This window comes from Tupaia chinensis, unplaced genomic scaffold (assembly GCF_000334495.1).
Source record: "Tupaia chinensis unplaced genomic scaffold, TupChi_1.0 Scaffold139457_1, whole genome shotgun sequence".
Classification (NCBI taxonomy): Eukaryota; Metazoa; Chordata; class Mammalia; order Scandentia; family Tupaiidae; genus Tupaia; species Tupaia belangeri.
Window position 1 is genome coordinate 1,400,775 of NW_006199342.1, and position 20,535 is coordinate 1,421,309.

Below are 20,535 nucleotides of genomic sequence, written 5' to 3' on the forward strand. Positions count from 1 at the left end.
ATATTTACTTGCTAGCAATACCAGCCTCAGGGACTGCTGCTCCTTTGAGTTTTACAGGGCTCTGGGCAGGACCATAAGGTGCTTGTAAGGGTGGTGGTGGTGAAGACTCCTTTCCTGAGCTTTCCAAGAGGTATGACAGTAGTTGCTTGGGACAGAGTCTGCTCAAGTTTCATGGGTTGAATATTTAAGTGTCCTGATGGTGTCTCACCCTCTATGTAACAAGAATTGGTCACTGAAAGACCATGGGATGTTTGGGAATATCTGCAGTGACTGATTCTTCACTTCACTTGCATTTTTCCCACAGAATGCTTTAATATATTTTCCAGATAAGTATTATTTTATTCACAAAAGAACTAAATTACCTTATGAAGGTACCCACTGACAAGACTAAAGAGTTGTTTCATTATAAGTTTTCTACTTGCCACTCAAACTACTGATGCTACCATTTTCTGCTCCAAAAGAGATAAATATATTTAAATTTCCTATCACTGTAAAGGTCACCTTTTAAGTACACCAAAATTTAGCACATATTTATGGGTTTCCTAAGTGCTTTTTCCATTAACATCTTAAAAAAATAAAGATGTCTATTTTTGATCAAACGTTCTTTTGGCCAATTAAAAACATTGCATCATAGTTGATGAAATAATATACTTATATAGTTTATAAACTACAAGATTTAAATATATTGTAACTTAAAATATCAAGCATTATTGAACATCTTAAAATGATATTTTAAAAAGTGAGTTGTGTAGGTGGCTATATTTTGTTTGTTACAAAATGACTATGGGTTATTTTATAGCATATCTTAGCTGCTTTTATTATAGACATCTCTTTCAAAGTTAAGAGTTTGCATGAAAAAAAAAAAAAGCAACCCAGCAACAGACCCTTGTTCCCTTTAATATTAACTATTATACTATTATAAATCTGTTTCCCGTGGATGTCTTTAAATCTTTTATGGGAAGCTATTTATATTGTGAGTTTGCACCATTTTTTACAGTAAAGAATTCTACAGTCTTTAACTTTCTTTCTTTCTTTTTTTTTTTCTTTTTAGAGGTTTTTGCTATAGGGCGCGTGCGCTCGCCAGACAGACAGAGAGATAGAAAGCGAGAAATCATCCCCCAGAGAGGATGGCCATGCTGCAGTCCCTTCTCTTTCATTCTCCTCTCAGGATCTTGGGCACACACGCACATGCACCCGGCGTGAGTTTTAAGCCACCCGGTCTGGGACGCGAACCAAGGTCTGGCTACATGGGAGTCCAGCAACATAGCCATTATGCTAACTGCTGGTCCCTATAGTCTTTTACTTTTTCTGTTTGAAGAAAACAGAAACAAAAACAAAAACAAACCCCCCAAAAACAAAAACAAAACCAAAACAAAACAAAAACCTTTTGTGCTAATTATCTTTCTTAACTTTAAATGTTATGTTTTATAGGTTTTCAGTCCATCCTTTTTCTTTGTGGTTTATGTGTTAAAAAATATTTTTAAAAAATCTTCTGTGCTTTTTCCTTCTAGTCACACATCTCTAAACTTAAAATCATTTCCTTTGCTGTTAATCGTGGTCCTTCTTTATATTCCTTCATTATATTAGTCAGGACTTCAAGTTGTGCCTGATTTTTCTCAGCTGTAGCAATGAGAATGCCAAATATAAAATCTACACTGAGACTTGTAGCTAATGTAAGTTCAGGGTTGGTTGTGGTCTTGGAAATCTTCTGCATTAACGCTTCCCAACCTTTTTGCTGTCTGTGCCCTACTCATCTATTCCCCTCCACAACATCTCATTCACATGCAGCGATTTTTAATGAAGCCAAATGTGGAGCTGGGGATGGGAATGAGAATGCAGGAACTCTTCTGGCAGGTTTTTATACTCTCTGTGATGGATTATTTAGCTTTAAAAGGATCCCTGGAGATTTTGAAATGGGTCTTTTACTGATCTCAACCAAGCTCCTTATTTGAAAGATGAAAAAAGTAAATTGGGGATTTGAAATGATTTACTCAAACTACATAGGTAGTAAATGGCAGAGAGGGTAGACCTAGGTAATATTTTTCTGAGAGCATTGTGCAAATGGCATTAAAGGTAATTTATTAGGCTGTGTAATAAAGTGTGCATGCATATTCCTGAGCCTCTGATTTTAGTGATGTTTTTTGCCTTATAGTATCATAATAAATCATGTGAAATCTCTTGAAAATGGATAAAATATTCATGCAATATCCAGTATACTGTATTCTAACCTTGAACCTAACAAAAAAGTGAAGTAAAAATAACTGGGTGGGGGAGTGGGTGTGGTGGAAACTAATATATCTGAGCTATAATCCTTTGGATTGGAAAGTCATTTGTGTTTTTCTATGCAAAACTGCATCATGACTTCCAATGACCCTATATTAGAAATTTCATATAAATTGTATTAATTTCACATGTAAGGATACACATTAATATATCCATTATGGTTATGAATTTGATGTATATTTATTATAATATGAAGATAAATTAGGCTTCTGGAAATAGAGTTTAGTTTTTAATATGTCAATTATTTTAATAGTTTATTAATTTCATAATACAATTTTGATGCCAGGGGCCAGCCAGTCACATGGTAGTTAAGGCAACTGGATTCCACATAGCCAACTGTGTGGTTGAGTCCCGGATCCAACAGCTTGAAAAACATGCCAGGAGCATGTGCATATGTGTCCAGAATCCCAAAGGAGGGAGAGATGGAGAGAAGGGATTGCAGCGTCATGTTCTCCTAAGGCATTTTCTCACTTTCGCCCTCTCTACCTGTCTCTCTCGCCCTCTGATAAACAGAAAAATAAACTTGAAGCCTGATATGTGTGCATTTAAATTTTATTATTTATTATTTATTTTAAATTATGCATTTGTATACTTGAAGCAAAATTAATGTTCCTGTATTTTGCCAAATATAAGGTTAGAGAAAATACAGTTTATTGGGTTTTACTGTAATTTGATACATTTATATGTGCATACCTCATATTCTCTTTTAAAATATTGCTATAAAGGTATGTTATTCTAATTGTTTAATAGTTTATTTGATAAATGTCTATTGAGTTGCTACCCTGAGGGTACCTGGTGCATTGATAATTCAGATGCTTCATACAGAGAAGAAAGGAGTTACTTTCAGTCATGACTAGAGACCAAATGAGGAAGGCAGAAGAATGACCTTCAAAGATAGAGAGTTTATCTCATCCCATGAACCTTTACCAGTAGGGGAGGAAGCAGAGGATGGGTCACAAAGATGTCATCTGAGGACTCCATTTGCTGCTGCTGTCTTTGGAGGTAGAGGAGGGGGCCAACAAGCCAAGGAATGGGATGGCCTCTAGAAGTTGAAAAGGCAAGGCAAAGGATTCGTCTCTATAGCCTACGGAATGCAACCCTGCCTACCATTTGATTGCAGCGTCATGTTCTCCTAAGGCATTTTCTCACTTTCGCCCTCTCTACCTGTCTCTCTCGCCCTCTGATAAACAGAAAAATAAACTTGAAGCCTGATATGTGTGCATTTAAATTTTATTATTTATTATTTATTTTAAATTATGCATTTGTATACTTGAAGCAAAATTAATGTTCCTGTATTTTGCCAAATATAAGGTTAGAGAAAATACAGTTTATTGGGTTTTACTGTAATTTGATACATTTATATGTGCATACCTCATATTCTCTTTTAAAATATTGCTATAAAGGTATGTTATTCTAATTGTTTAATAGTTTATTTGATAAATGTCTATTGAGTTGCTACCCTGAGGGTACCTGGTGCATTGATAATTCAGATGCTTCATACAGAGAAGAAAGGAGTTACTTTCAGTCATGACTAGAGACCAAATGAGGAAGGCAGAAGAATGACCTTCAAAGATAGAGAGTTTATCTCATCCCATGAACCTTTACCAGTAGGGGAGGAAGCAGAGGATGGGTCACAAAGATGTCATCTGAGGACTCCATTTGCTGCTGCTGTCTTTGGAGGTAGAGGAGGGGGCCAACAAGCCAAGGAATGGGATGGCCTCTAGAAGTTGAAAAGGCAAGGCAAAGGATTCGTCTCTATAGCCTACGGAATGCAACCCTGCCTACCATTTGATTAATCTAGTGAAGACCTGTGTTGCATACTAATCTACAGAACTGTAAAATAAGAAATTGGTATTGCTTTAAGCCCCTAAGTTTGAAATAATTTACTGCAGCAGCAGTGGAACACCAATAACTATGGTTGGAGGGATCAGGGATGCTTGGGGAAAGGTACCTTAAGTCTGAAAAGTATACCAAGTTTTGGAGCATAAGTAGAAGTTAACTAGAAGAGGAAGAGGAAGATCAGTGGAGGTTAGGGGCAGTGGGAGGGAAAAGGAAAGATATTTTAGATAAAAGAAGTAAAAGAAGTAAAAGGCAAAGTTCTGGATGTGATAGAGGCCGTGATCTCTTGGAGAATTAGTAAGTGTTTTTATTTTTCTAGGAAAATTATGCATGAGGCTTGGAATGAAATGGTTCTTGGAGAGGTAGTCCTGGAGAACCTTGTATGCCAAGCAGAGTGTAGGGATGAAGGAAGTGATGCTTGAGGAGATAAGACTGCTTCCTCAAGCTTCCATGGCTATTGAGTGGCGGAGCCTGGTCTGCCTTGATCCAACACTCCTATATTCTTTTGCTTATGTAACTAACAAAAGTAGACCTAGCTTACTTTAACAAATAAAACTTTTTTTGTTTTGTCAGTTTCCTACAAAGTGAATATTCTAAAAGCAGAGTCTCTTTTACCACTGATGTCCATTTTCTGTTTGCAGAATGTCTCAGTGGTCACCAGAGTGTGCTGCTGGTATTACTCTATCCAGTGGAATGCTGCCTGAGGCTAAGTGCTCACAATCCTCTTAGCCCACTTTTCCTTTAAGGCATGACTTCAGATTTTCTACCTCCCCTGCTGGCCTGCTACTTCATACTTGTCAAGGATATATTGGGTTGTTGGAAAAGTCACGTCACATGTTTGCATAGAGAAAAATGTTGAGACTTTTCCAATACCTAATAAATGTGTATTTATTATTTATAAATAATAAACTCACACCAGGTGCGTGTGCATGTGTGCCCCAAATCCTGACCTAATAAATATCTATTTATTATTTATAAATAATAAATTCACCCTGAGCACATGTACATGTGTGCCCAAAATCCCAAGAGGAGAATGGAGAAGGAATTGAGACGTGGCCATCCCTCTTGGGGGAGTGGATGATTTCTTGCTTTCTCTCTCTCTTTCTCTGTCTCTGTGGTGAGCATACGCTCCCTATAGTAAAAGTCTCTAAAACAAATTAATAAATAAAAATAATAATAATAATAACCTGGGGACCAGCAGGTGCTGGTGTGGTTAAGGCACTAGGGAATTCTCTGCCTCTACCCTTAGTGTTCTTAGCCATCTGTATTCTTTTTTCCAGTTGGGGCATTGTCAGGCTGTAGTAGAGTTAATTTGTAGTGTTTTATTTGTATATTAGCTTTGCACATAACCTGCTACATACACAGGGATATTCTTAAATTAGAAAGGATCCTGATTATGGAAACTGAAAGTGTAAAAGGCGAAAGATTTATATGATCTGAAGAGCAACCAGAGTATAGGAAAATGGAAGTGTTTCACTTAACCAAATTTAATAACTACCAAATTCTTATATATTGACTGTTCTTAAAATAAGAATAACTGAAAATTTTTTTAAAAAACAGACTAACAGGGAACCAGCAGTTAGTGTAATGGCTATGCTGCTGGACTCCCACGTAGTTGACCGCGGTTCACGTCCCGGACCTGGTGGTTTAAAATTCACACCGGGCACGTGTGCGTGCATGCCCAAGATCCTGAGAGGAGAATGGAGGAGAAGGGATTGCGGAATGACCATCCCCTCTGGGGGGTGATTTCTCACTTTCTGTCTCTATGTCTCTGTCTGTCTGGCGAACGCACGCGCCCTATAGTGAAAACCTCTCCAAAAAAAAAGAAAAAAAGACAAACAGATGGTGTAATGGTTACATTGCTGATTTTCCATGTAGTCGACTGTGGTTCAAGTCCCAGATCTGGTGTCTTAAAACTCACAATGGGCACATTTGCATGTGTGCCGAAAACCCCAAGAAGAGAATGGTGGAGAAGGAATTGAGATGTGGCCATTCCTTTTTTTTGGGGGGGGGGCGTGATTTCTCTCTCTTTGTCTCTCTCTCTGTGTCTCTGTGGTGAGCACACGCTCCCTATAGTAAAAAAACTCTAAAAAATAAATAGATAAAAATAAGAATAACCTGGAGGCCAGCAGGTGGTGTAGTGGTTAAGGCACTAGACTCCCACATGGCCAACTGCAGTTCAAGTCCCAGATCTGGTGCCTTGCTTTCTCACTTTCCCTCTTCTTCTCTTTCTTTCTCTCTCTGGTGGGTGCACATGCCCCATAGCAAATTAAATAATAATAATTATAATAGTAACTATTTTTATTGAACTTTATTTATTATTTAATTTGACCAGAGAGGGACAGAGAGAAAGAGAGAGAGCAAGAGATAGTGAGAAAGCAAGCTGCCAGGTCCGGGATGTGAACTAAAATTGGCCCAATGGGAATCCAATACCTTTAACTACCATGCCACCTGCCAGCCCCTAAATAATAATTTCTTAAAAAAATAAGAGTAGTCTATTAATGGTGGTGCATTTGTACACTCCTTTAACTCTTGGCTCTTTAGTACCTTTTGGAAGTCTTTATTTTGTTATTTTTAAAAGTTGGTTTATTTTTGTATGAGAGAAAAGAGAGAAAAAATTACAGAAAGAGAGTCAGGTACCCTTCACAGAGTCTTGCCATGCCATGACCCTTCTGCCAGCCTCTCAGCCAACCCATGTGTGTGTCTGAGGTGTTCAGGTCAACCCAGGATCCAAACCTGAGGCCTCCCATAAGGCTCCAGTATCGTGGTGCCCTACCCGAAGCCACTGTGACTGGACCCATTTTATTTTTCTTGATTTTTTTTTCTGTTACTGTTTTGAAATTTTAAAATATGAGTAGGGTTCAAGGAGTATGAAATAACACTAACCACAACCAGTCCAATTTTGCTAGTTAGCATCTAAATTTCAAAAATTAAAGAAACATATGCGTGTAATTACCAAAAATGTTTTTAAAAAACATTAAAAAGTTTATAACAAAATATAGCTGTTCTCTCTGTACTCATCACAATCTTCTTCATAGCTTCTCCTTATGTTAATTGCACAGTTTCCTATTCTAAATAAAATGCGTATGCCATTATTTTTCAATTTTTGAGTATTAGTCATTGTCTACTGGCATACATTTGTTAACTATTGGGTCATGGGAAAAGCCATGATGCATTTTTGCATAGAAAAACATAGAAAAATATGTCATGACTTTTCCAAAGGCCCAATATGTATATAGGAAATAGTTTTCTTATGCCAATAGTCTCTTCCCTTGTTCTGTATTGAATTTTTAGATAAATATTCAGTGTTAATATTATTATTCTTGTACAAACATTATTAAAGCCAAGCATTGAAGCTTACTAAATTTTGTTTCCTCTCTGTCTATCTGAAATTAATAATTGTCTTGTTTTTATATGCCTAGTTTCATTTGCACCTTTTATTCATTCCTCCCACATTTTCCGATGGCCTGACAGTATAATTTTCCACAAAGTCAATCACATTAAGCAGTCTATCACTTCTAATATTTTTTCTTGGAGACATTCTTCAGGAGACATGCTTTCTAGGCCTGCTGCACAGCTCTTATCCTGGGTGTTAGCTTTTATCCTTGTTTGGTATCCTGATTTCTTAAATCCCATGTGCTTTTTTGTTTGTTTTGATTTTCTCTTTTGGGTTATTTTCTTGTGTTATTGACTGTGTTCTTTTTAAGTTTTGCCAAGTTAAAACAAGAATATAGAGTGATTGCAATGATGACAGCAGCCCTCTTCTGAGCTAGGGTGAATCCACACCCTCTTTTCTGTGATTTGCATGAGGGCTCTTTTTCTTTGCCCTTGTGTTGGCTCTCCTTTGTTTTTTGCTTTTCAGATCTTCTCTTTACTTTTTTTATTTTTATTTATTTTTTTTATTTTTGTAGAGGACATCTTCCAGGAGGTTCTTGAACGTTGTGTGTGATGGGACCAGCAGATGGTGTAATGGCTACATTGCTGGATTCCCATAGTCAACTGTGGTTCAAGTCCCGGACCTGGTGACTTAAACTCATGCCAGCTATGTGCGCATGTGTGTCCAAGATTACGGGAAGAGACGGGATTGCGGTGTGGCCATCTCCCCTGGGGGGTGATTTCTCACTTTCTGTCTCTCTGTCTCTCTCTGTCTTTCTGGCAAGCACACATGCCCTATAGCAAAAGACTCTCAAAAAAAAAGAAAAAAAAAGAAAAAAAGAAAATTGAGTGTGGGAGCCAATTCAAAAGGCATTATTATAGATAGTCATTATTTTATAAATACTTATTAATACTGTAATAAATTCTCTGGGCAAAGAGAGTTATAAAAAACATTTCTGCCCAAAGAGAATTTATAGAATAAGTAGACAGACAAGAAAGCTATATGATAGAGTTAAAGTAAAATTCTAGAGTGAAACAAGGTCATAATTCAAACACTTTTCCTGGATGCGTGTGCTTTTCTTTTGGTAAAGAAGAATGTTAGCTCTTATGAACAAAGAGCACGGAAATCTAATTGAGATGGAATGTTCTAGAAAACATGGTCTTTATCCCTTAAATGATTGGTAGGATTTTGACAAGTGGAAGTGGCTGGCAAACATTTTGGAAGGCATAATATTTTTCTATGGACACAATACTAAAAAAAAAAATATTCTAGAGAAAAAGGAACATGCCACTTTGACCTGAACAGAGTATTAAGAAAATGAGGGGATAAAGTTGGAAAAGTGAATTGATGATCATTTATGGAAGACATTAAGTTCTAGGCAAGGCCATCTGAGTTTATTCTGTAGGCACATACTTTGGGAGGTATTTATGTAAATCAAGACTGTTTGAGACTGTAGCATGTGGTCTTTTGTATCTACCTTCTTTCACTTACCAGAATACACTTGACATTCCATCCGTGTTGCTGCATGTAGCAGCAGTTGGTTTATTTTTACTGTGGAGAAGTATTCCATTGTATGCATGAGCCATACTTTATCTGTTTACCAGTTGTTACTCCCCCCACCCCCTCCCCCCACCAGTTGTGGCCATTACAAATAAAGTGGCTATAAACATTTACATACAGGTTTCCTATGAACATATCATTTTCATTTCTTATGAGTAAATACCTGGGGGTGGGGTTGCTGTTTTGGTTCAGAAGTGCATAGTTGGCTTTCTATCAAACTACTGCTCTTCAAAATGACTGTACCATTGTTATACGCTTAGCCTTCCATGCACTTCTCCACATTCCCACCAGCACTTGGTATAGCCACTTTTTTAATACCTTTATGGTTTGACCTTACATTTCTTATTTGCCATTCATATGTCTTCTATGGCGATATAGCTATATAACTCTTTTATCCATTTAAAAATATATATTTATTGCTATATAATAAAAGACACTTGTTCATAATAAATTCTAAAAATGCAAGAAAGCAAAAATAGGGCTGATGTGGGACCAGCAGGTGGTGGAGTGGTTAAGGCACTGGACTTCCATATGGCTGATTGTGATTCAAGTCCTGGACCTGGTGGCTTGAAAATCACACTGTGTATGTGTGTGTGTGTGTGTGTGTGTGTGTGTGTGTGTGTGTATACATGTCCAGAATACTGGGAGGAGAATAGAGGAGAAAGTCTAGAAACATGGCCATCCCTCCAAGGCGTGATTTATCCTTTCCCTCTCTCTGTCTATCTCTGGTGAGCATACATACCTTATAGCAAAAAGCTTAAAAGAAAAAAAAAAGAGAGAGAGAAATGATTAATGGCTGGAGGTGCAGCCAAAATATGTATGAGATCATGTTAGATGTGCTAACTTGTTACTGTAATATAATTCATATACCATGTAATTCACCCATTTAAAATGTACAACTCAGTGGTTTTTAGCATGTTCACTATATTGTGTAACCATCACCACTCTAAATGTCAGAAAATTTATTACTCCAAAAGGAAACTCCATACCTATTAGTAAACCAGACTCCATTGTTCCCCACCCTCTTTAGTCCTAGGCTAAATTAATCTACTTTCTCATTCTTTTTAAATTTTTTTTGAGATATCCCCCAGGGGGATGGCCACAGGGCAATCCCTTCTCTTCCATTCTCTTGGGATTTTAGGCACATACACACACACACACATGCACCTGGCATGTTTTAAGCCATTCAATCCAGGATTCAAACTATGGTTGACTATGTGAGAGTCTAATGATGTAACCATTATGCCATCTACTGGTCCCTCTCCTTTCTCATTCTGTCAATTCTCTTCTTTGGGGTATTTTACATAAATGGAATTCCACGATATGTGTCCTTTTGTATCTGACTTCTTTAACTCTACATGTTTTCAAGGTTCATCTATATTGTAGTATTGTATCAGAACCACTTTCCTTTTCATGGCTGAATACTATTCTATGTATGCATATGCTATACTTTATCAGTTCTTCTGCATTTAGGTTGATTCCACTATTTGCCAATTATAAATATTGCTGTTGTAAATATTTGTATATGAGTTCTTATGTGAACATTTATTTTCAGTTGTTTTGGGTTTTAATATTCAGGAATGAAATTGTTTGTCCAAACTTTTAAAATTTGAATTGTTTGTTTTATTAGATCTCTGAGGTATATAGTTTCAAATGTTGAACTATCTTTTAACTAAGATAACTTTAGGCATAGGATAGTTTTATGTTTAATTTTTTTACAGTTTGTTTATTTCTCCATGAATGAGAGAGAGAGAGAGAGAGAGAGAGAGAGAGAGAGAGAGCTCATCCTTGACAGACTGTCAATGCCGTGACTCATCTCCAGCCTCAGGCAGCCCTGTATTATGGGCATGTGTACACCCGGTATACCCATAAAGGTCTCTAGATGTAAACTGTCAACCTCCTCCTATGGATCTGCCTTGCAGAGTATTGTACTTTACCACTGTATCAGTGTCCGGCCCCTTATATTTTAATTTTTTTTTTTTTGGAGAGGTTTTTTGTTTGTTTGTTTGTTTGTTTTTGGTTTTGTTTTTTTGCTTTAGGGCGCATGCACCCGCCAGACAGACAAAGACAGACAGAAAGCGAGAAATCACCCCCCAGGGGTGATGGCCACGCCACAATCCCTTCTCCTCCATTCTCCTCTCGGGATCTTGAGCACGCACACACACGCACCCGGCCTTATATTTTAATTTTGATGTATATTTATTGTAGGGTTTACAAAAGCTTAAGTGTACAATATCCTCCAAATAACACTACATTAGATTAGAGTGTCAACTTGTATTGATCTGAATTACTTAAAAATCATAAAGTAGACCCTTTAAGTTATTTTTATTTTATCTTAAATGTTTCTTCAGATTTTACTTTTCCTTAGAATTCATTGAGTCACTGAATATATGACTATTATTGATACTACCTTTTGAGTATCAGGAAATATACTAAGGTACTGACAGATGAGAGACTGACAACATATAATTATGAGATGTTAAATGCAGTCAGAATTATTTCATGATATGGATGTGATTTTGTTAGCATTTATACGTCTTTCTCTTCTCATATTCTCATGACTCCTGTATTGAGGATTATTTAAGGAACACATAGAAACACACCTCCCAGTTACATTTGGTGACTTAAATGAAAGTTCTGTCCAGGCTGTCTGTTAATTTTTTGCTTAAGGTGTGCATGATGTGGAATGTCACACTGTAAGTAATGGAGCTGTGCCTGTCACGTTGTTGCTTTCAGTATTGCTGACAGACAGAGCGCCTTGGAGGCTGAGCTGAGGATGGTGCAGGCCTCTCGCAGAGACCTGGAGAACTTCCTAAAGTGGGTCCAAGAAGCAGAAACCACCGTGAATGTGCTTGCGGATGCCTCCCAGCGAGAGAATGCTCTTCAGGACAGTATCCTGGCCAGGGAACTCAAGCAGCAGATGCAGGTAAGTGCATGAAAAACTACACCCAGGATTTGTATTTGTGCCATGCTCTTTTGATCCATCTTCATGCAAATTTATTGCTGCTAAAAGGTGAGGTTGTTACCTTATTCTGTTATGAAAGCCATGCTCCCCCGTGAATAATTGGTTTCTGGAAATAAGATCTATAAAATACTTTTACTTAATATTGGAGAATAAAAAACCCCTTGTTTTATGGAAGTAATAATTGTTTATTTAGAGTTAGAGGCTCATAAGCTATTCTGTTTTCTGTCATTTTAAGGCTTATTACGGTTAGCTTTATTGAATCCTAAATTATAAGGGCATTTTTCCTTAATATGAAGTTGTTTTTTTCCCATTTATTATAAATACCTAATATAAAAGCTGCAAAAGCTCTGTAGCTTAGTTTACAACCAAGAATATTAGGCTTGAAGGTATTACTTTTATGTCTTTAGCTTGATAACTGTGTGTGTTTATGCAGTCAGATGTTCTAATTTTTCTTCTGCACAAAGTGTGCAGAAGAAATTAAGAGCAATCTTATGAAGAATGTCAGAATTTGTTTTCTGTCTCTCAGTACTACTGTGTCAGTGGCCTTCAACCTCCCATGCTCTCTGCCAAGATCGACCTATTATCACCAATGACATGGGTCTTCTCACTTCGAACTTAGCTCAGAACCTGTTTCATTGAGGAAGTCTGTGTCTGCCACCATTTTACACTTGGTTACTTCTTTATGCCATGTCATTCTCACATCAGTTGGACAATTATTATATCTGATCTGCTTATGAACACATAGTCTATTATCATTTGATGCATGTCTCCACCTGTCCCAGTTGATCACATGGCTCTTCAAGGACAGAGATTTTATTCTTCCATATGATTGCCTGTGCACTGTTCTGTGTGCAAATCCTAAGTACTTACTGACGGCTACCCTTGCACCCTGACTTCATCGTTTTGAACTTCAGTATTGATGACCTTTTCAAAATCTGTCCTTAGAAACTCTTTTCTCTTGAAACATCAAATAGACCATTTTGTAAAATGTCAAAAAATATGTGGGTCTGGATAGAGGGTTATATAGCGGCCTTCTTTAAAGTACTCTGATTCTTACAAATTTTCTCTTAAGTTTAAAATTATTTTTATTAAAGTTATAAAAATTTTTGCTCAGCCGCTGTGGCACAGTGGGAATGCAAATGCCCTGCAAGGCTGGAAACCGTGTGGCTGCCTGTGGGTTCAGATCCCTGGGTCAGCCTGAGAGAACACCAGATACATGAGTGCCCAGGATCCAGAGGAGCCGGAGGGCTGGGGAAAGGGGGTTGTGGGGTGACCCTGTTGAGGGTGCCCAGCTCTTATATGCATGCACATCTATCATTAAAAAAAAGTACAAAATTTTTTACAAAGGACATTTTTTTGAGTAGACTTATTTGTAACTTGTTTCCATGCATAAACCCTCTTATGGTGCTTTATTGTTGAGTTCTTAATAGAAATTTAATGAAAAATCTTTGTTTACTTACATTACTTCTTCTTACTCACGGCACAATAGGCTTATGACTTTGTATTGAGCATGACCAGTATCAAAGATAAATTTGTTCTTTTGTCTCACACTCCGAAGTCTCACGAACTTACCATAGAAGTTAATTGATAAAATACTGGGTTGACAGAGAAGTCATGATGCATTTTTGTGTAGAAAAACATAGAAAAATACATCATGACTTTTCTGATGACAAATATTTAGTGATCATCTGGAATTTAGAAGGTTATAAAGGACTCCATGTGAGTAAATCCTAGGATACATACACACACACACACACACACACACACACACCTATATATATACACACACATATATAGGTGTGTGTGTGTGAATAAAAATATAAATATGTAAATATAAATATATAAATAGTTGCTTATAAATTAAACAACTATAAGCCTGACCTATTAATGCTCACAGATACTAATTTCAACAATGGTGTTAAATTTAGCAGATACCCAGGAACTGAGCATGATAGACTTGCAGTGAACCTTGATAATGGGCACCAGAGAAACCCAGGCCTGTTAGAGAGCTCAGTGAAACGTTTAATCCCAGGATATAGTCTTACTATAGCAAAACTCTTCTTAGTATTTAATGAACAGTTGACCTGTGGGAGAAATACATGAAAATGTTTAAAATCTTTCAGGGACAAGTCAGTTCAGGATTCCTTGTCACATGACACGTAATATCAAGAATGGTTGCTGACCAAAATACTGAAATACCCTGTAACATGGAGAGTAGTTGCTCAAAAATAAATAATTTAAGGTGGCTCAAAGGGTCTTTTGGTTCATCTAAAGTATTAAATTGGTATTTGCTAAGAGCCTACTAAAAATTTCTGTGCTTATCTAAAGGTGAACATGTGAATTTGTTTATGTTTAGGATGGTTCATGTTATGGTAATTTGCATGATATATCCAACTCTTGTTCCTTTATTAATTTTAACCATTTTACATAGAAAAATACATCATGACTTTTCTGATGACAAATATTTAGTGATCATCTGGAATTTAGAAGGTTATAAAGGACTCCATGTGAGTAAATCCTAGGATACATACACACACACACACACACACACACACACACACACACACACACACCTATATATATACACACACATATATAGGTGTGTGTGTGTGAATAAAAATATAAATATGTAAATATAAATATATAAATAGTTGCTTATAAATTAAACAACTATAAGCCTGACCTATTAATGCTCACAGATACTAATTTCAACAATGGTGTTAAATTTAGCAGATACCCAGGAACTGAGCATGATAGACTTGCAGTGAACCTTGATAATGGGCACCAGAGAAACCCAGGCCTGTTAGAGAGCTCAGTGAAACGTTTAATCCCAGGATATAGTCTTACTATAGCAAAACTCTTCTTAGTATTTAATGAACAGTTGACCTGTGGGAGAAATACATGAAAATGTTTAAAATCTTTCAGGGACAAGTCAGTTCAGGATTCCTTGTCACATGACACGTAATATCAAGAATGGTTGCTGACCAAAATACTGAAATACCCTGTAACATGGAGAGTAGTTGCTCAAAAATAAATAATTTAAGGTGGCTCAAAGGGTCTTTTGGTTCATCTAAAGTATTAAATTGGTATTTGCTAAGAGCCTACTAAAAATTTCTGTGCTTATCTAAAGGTGAACATGTGAATTTGTTTATGTTTAGGATGGTTCATGTTATGGTAATTTGCATGATATATCCAACTCTTGTTCCTTTATTAATTTTAACCATTTTGTTACATTTTCTTTTTAAATTTTTGTTTATTTATTATTTTTGGAGAGGTTTTTGCTATAGGGCGTGTGTGCTTGCCAGACAGACAGAGAGAGACAGAGAGACAGAAAGCGACAAATCACCCCCCAGGGGGGATGGCCACACCGCAGTCCCTTCTCCTCCATTCTCCTCTCGGAATCTTGGGCACACATGCACACGTACCTGGTGTTAGTTTTAAGCCACTGCGTCTGGGATGCGAACCTCAGTCGACTACGTGGTAGTCCAGCGACATAGCCATTACGCTAACTGCTGGTCCCAATTTTGCAACATTTTCTTAAAAACATATTCCATTATCTTATTTTTGGCACCTTATAGGGAGATGCTTGCTAAAGACTTAGTACCTTTGGCTGAGTATTACTCAGGCAAAAGAACTGTAATTTTCCATGGACCTGTGTGTTAATGATTTTCCTTTTCTATAAGTGAACAGATATCTATCATGGAAACGTTTTTGGAATTGGAAGGCTGATTGTTGAAGAAATTAAGTGTGCAAAAGCACATGAAATCATAAAGTAAATTCTCTGGTGGAGTGGTAGCGACAGTGGTGGGCAGTCTGTGTGTGTGTTACAGAGATGGACTAAGGACTGTGGCGTACCTGGGCTCCAGCACAAGGCATGTATGTGGACCTGCTGGGTTGACACATTTAGTTTATACTTACTTCATACCTTGTGACAACCAGATGCAGGACCGTGGAGTATTTCATGAAGATAAAGAAGCTTATTTTACATTCAGTTTTAGGTGAATTTGGGGTAAATTTTGATAAAGGATAGTTTGGAAGCCAAATGGAAGATGAAGATTAATATCTGGGAGTATGCTATGATACATGCAATTTCTGGTAGGGATAGATGATCGTTTGTATTCTGTATTTGTGTTTCCTTGCCTTGCTGCAAGGCTGTTAGGCCCTATACCTCTGCAAAAGCTTTTGGCAAGAGAAAAGCTAATCTTTTGGAGAGTTGTAAGACAGCGAGGCTCCATGAGAGTCGAGCATTCCAGATCACAGAGGGCCTTGTATGCCATGCTAGGTATTTTATTTTTAACTTGAAGGCAGTGGGGAGAAGTAATAAATGATACTAAGCAAGAGAATGAATGAATGGAATTTTTGCTTTATAGAAATCTAGCTCATGGCATTTTGAGGCATGGATTTAACCTAGGCAAGAATGAGAGAGTTCTGTCAGGATACTTTTAGGGCTGTTCACACCAGATGATAATGACCAGAAATAAGGCAGTGGCAGGGACAGTAGATCTAATGACGTGATAGTATGGGAAGATGAAGGGAGAGGGAAGAGTCAAGACAAGGAAGATTGCCAATTGGTGTTAGAACTTGATACTGGGAACATACAAGAAGAAAATGCCAGATCAGGGGTGCAAGTTAGTGGAGAGTATGGGGGATTGCAGATTTCATGTTGATTATTTTGAAATTGGCCATTTGAATAACATCCAGAAGGAGATGTGTGGATGGAGTTGTCACTGTGTATCTGGGTATCTGTATCCAGATGAGAGAATTGGACCAAAGAAACAAAACACAATTTTTTTTTGCTTTTGAATTAAAGTGTCTTAGTGACTTCCCAACCAGTTTAAATAAGATTCACTTGTTCTTTTTAAAATTATGTATTCAATTTTATTTATCATCTTTATTATTTTTTAATTTGATATAGGCAGTCACCAGAGAGAGACAGAGAGAAAGAGAAAGCGAGAAAGCAAGTCACCAGGTCCAGGACTCAAACCACGGTTGGCCATGTGGGAGTCCAGAACTTTAACCATCATGCCACTTGCTGGCCCAAGATTCATTTATTCTTCATTTTCACGTCCACTTTCTAGGATGTTATTATTATTTTTATAATATTTTAAAATGTAAATGTTATATTTTAGCAGTACCAACTAACTAAGGTGCTGTGATATTTTCTTGGTAAAATCCTAAGGCCCTGCTTTTTTCTGCAATGGCGTGTAATAGGTGGCTGATTTTCCTCTCTAACAATTTGTGTTTTAGGATTATTATATTTTCATCTCCTTTGTTCACTTTTACCCTAATGTTCATCCTTGTGTTCCACAGGTACAGATTTTGATGGTAGGTCCTTTCAGATGCTTCTTGTACTCAGCTCTGTGGTTTCTAGGGTAAATTCTTTTCTTGTGGGAACTTCACCTGCTTGTTCTGGGGCAGGGACCATACCTTTGTATTTTTATCATGACTTTATTGGCATATAATTCACATACTACACAGTTCACCCATTTAAAATTTAAAACCCAATTGTTTTAGATTATTTACAGTTGTGTGACCATCACCACAATCAAGTTAGAACATTTTCATCACGTCAAAAATATCCCCTTTACCATTTACCTACCAATCCCCCATCCCCAACCTTCTACCCCTAAACAGTCACTGATTTGTTTATGTATTTGGCCAAAATTAATGTTTTATGTTATATTAATTGTCTGTGTCCTCCTCTTTTGGCTTTACAGTTAGGTTGACATTGTTGGGCTCACCAGAGGGAGGCAGTGTAGATTCTCAGTATAGACCTGCAGGGAAAAATATGCAAACAGAAGCCACAAAACATTGCTTGATAAACACAACTCTGTAAGCCCAATATAGGGCTTTAAATCATGCAAACATGAAAGACTGAGAAACAGATGAAGTTAGAGAAGAGGAACGAATATTGAAAATCCTGCCTTTCTTTTAGAGTCATGACAACATTAGGGAGAAGGGAAGCTGCAACACACCCAGGTTATGCGTTTGCACAAGACACAGATAATGAGAAACATCTGGGTTCTATTTGTGGCTGTGCTCCCTGACCCCAGTCATTTAATCATTCTGCTCATCTCCTAAGAGTACTTTACCCAAGTTGACATTCACAGTAGTATCCGGGCTACAGTAGAAGATGTACCTCAAGTATGAATACATACACATAAACACCAACAATTCTGTACTGAGTCTTTCTTTTTATGATATAATTATGGCCTTATATTTCCTACTCATAAAATTAAAACAGCTTTATGGCAAATAAAATGAGATCATGAAGCTACTAAGGGGAAATGTGGTCATTTGGAATATTCAGTAGTCAGTCAGAATTCTTTATTTATTATCATTATTTTTTATTAACTTTGCTGTTTAATTAGACGAGTCTTAACCTATTCCATTTCTAATAGCTTTCCCCCCAGGCAGGCAAAGGAGCGCCCACTGGACAGCTCTGCTTTTTAAGTATCTTAGGTTAAGCTACATCCCTCCTGCGAGTATTTTTTGTTTTGTTTTGTGTTAGATGATCTTATGCTGAGACCTGGAGGTGATTTATTAGCACTTAATGTATGAGCTACTATGATTAGAGTCAGGTACTGTTCTGATCCTCTCAAGATTTATAACAGGGTCTATTATTCACTAATTCACGGAGCACAGGCAGAGCTGCATGCAGTCGGGTAGGGAAGGCATCTGTCTTAGTGAGAGGGTGAGTGCCACTCTCCCTCTTCATGTAACTGTACCAGGCATGCACCGTGGTGGCAGCGAGATGTTGAATCTCTGTTCCCAGGGGATGTCTGCTTTGTATCTGCAGCTTTAATGTTTCACTTAATATCCTCTTTGGCTACTGAGCGCTCTCCTCTCCAGCAGCAGGCAGCGCTTGGCTGCTCGACAACTTGCTTCATTTCTGGCCGTGCAGGGCTGAGCGAGTACCGGCTGTGAACATCTGCTGGGGGCTTTCTGTGTGGCGTTTGTCTGTGTTTTTTAAACTGAGAAGAAGTTGAAGGAATACCAGCCTCCTTTCCCCCTAGAACCTAAACCCTTGTGTCTTTCACATGCATTCCTGGAAACGAGCATGCTCAGAGAACTGGCAAATCATTGTCCAGTGACCGGGAGGAAATGATCATTGCTCTTCATTTATAATGCAAATTCTGAGGTGTCTCCAGAAGTGTGGTAAACTTAAAATGATGGCTGTGGTGAGAACGTCTCTGCAGAAAGTTGTGGTTTTGTTGCATCGTTTACAAAGGATGGCAGTTTCTTCTCCTCGGTATCAGAAGCTCTGTAAGGTAACTGATTGAAAATAAGATTCTTGGGTGTCTTGACAATTCTACTCTCTTTTGGGTTCTTAAAACTAATCTTTCAGGTTTTTTTTTTTTTTTCCCAAGGAAAGAGTCCCTCTCTTAGTAACTGGTTATAAAAGCCATTCAATTGAATTTTATTTAAGAATCTAAAACAAGCACTGTTTTATTCCATCTTTTATTTTGCAGTTGACACAACTTCATCTTCTGAGATGGTCTAGTGAACTATTTGGAGAAAATATGGTCAAACCACATTCATTCAGACCTGTTACCCCTGTTACTTTGCAGTGTCTTACTATTGAGTGGCACCTTAATCTTACATGAATTTCTGTAACATCGAAAGAGTTCAAACTTAAAAACTGTCCATGTTTTTTTTTATAGCTAATTGCTTTTTCAATTAAAAAAATTAAATCACCCTTTAAAAATGATCAAATTTAATCTCATTGCAAAACATGGCTTATATTCTTGAACCTTCATGTATTATAATTACACTTGAACTAAATTTCATTTGGACAGGTGGATTAAGGAGAGACTTTCAGGAGGCAACTTGTTTGACTTGTTCCTAATGCCACATCATCCTAAACAAACCATTGAATCAGTGCTGCGGTTTTTTAGGTTAGCTCTGATAGTTTTGATCCTTGTGTATTTTCTTCAAACTGTGCCCATATTGCCTGATTACTTTAGTCAAAAAATTAGAGCAATCTGAGGTAAAAGCGGGGAATGAAAACAGGAATGGAAAGCCATTTGTACACTGCCACAGTATCGTATTCCTTCCTATCCTACTCAGTACTGTTCTCAAGTATGTATCTTGTTGCTCTGACAGCTCCCTAAACTCATTCCTAATTTGAAAAACTGCTCCCGAAACAGTATTATTTTTCTGATAACATGAAATTATAAAATATCACATGTCCTAGCACCTAGATTATATTAATGTGGTAGCTTATTGGGGTGTACATGTGGGGATGATCCTATTCTATTAATTTTATCATATGATATTGTTATTTATTCTATTTTGGCCAATTAAGTGGATTTCTGTGTAGAAACTTCTTTTTGAAATGTTTTAGGAGAGAAGGTAGTGCGGCATTCTTGAGAGAAATACTTAGAAATATTTTCATTTGCATAAGAAGTTAATGACAACTTAATACAACTTAATTAAGTCAGCTGCTAAAAATTTATAAACCTAATTATTTCAAGGTGTTGTGTTTTGATCCACTTCAAAAAACCGGTTT

At 37.2% G+C, this 20,535-nt stretch overlaps 1 protein-coding gene across 1 annotated transcript in view; it reads left to right on the forward strand.

The window, feature by feature from the left end:
* The window catches only part of UTRN (utrophin), a 645,934-nt gene that overhangs the window by 337,043 nt on the left and 288,356 nt on the right, over positions 1–20,535 (forward strand). The window contains exon 51 of the mRNA XM_006161924.3: positions 11,795–11,984. Within this exon, the coding sequence (XP_006161986.1) occupies positions 11,795–11,984 (190 nt within the window). The remainder of the gene's footprint in view (positions 1–11,794; positions 11,985–20,535) is intronic.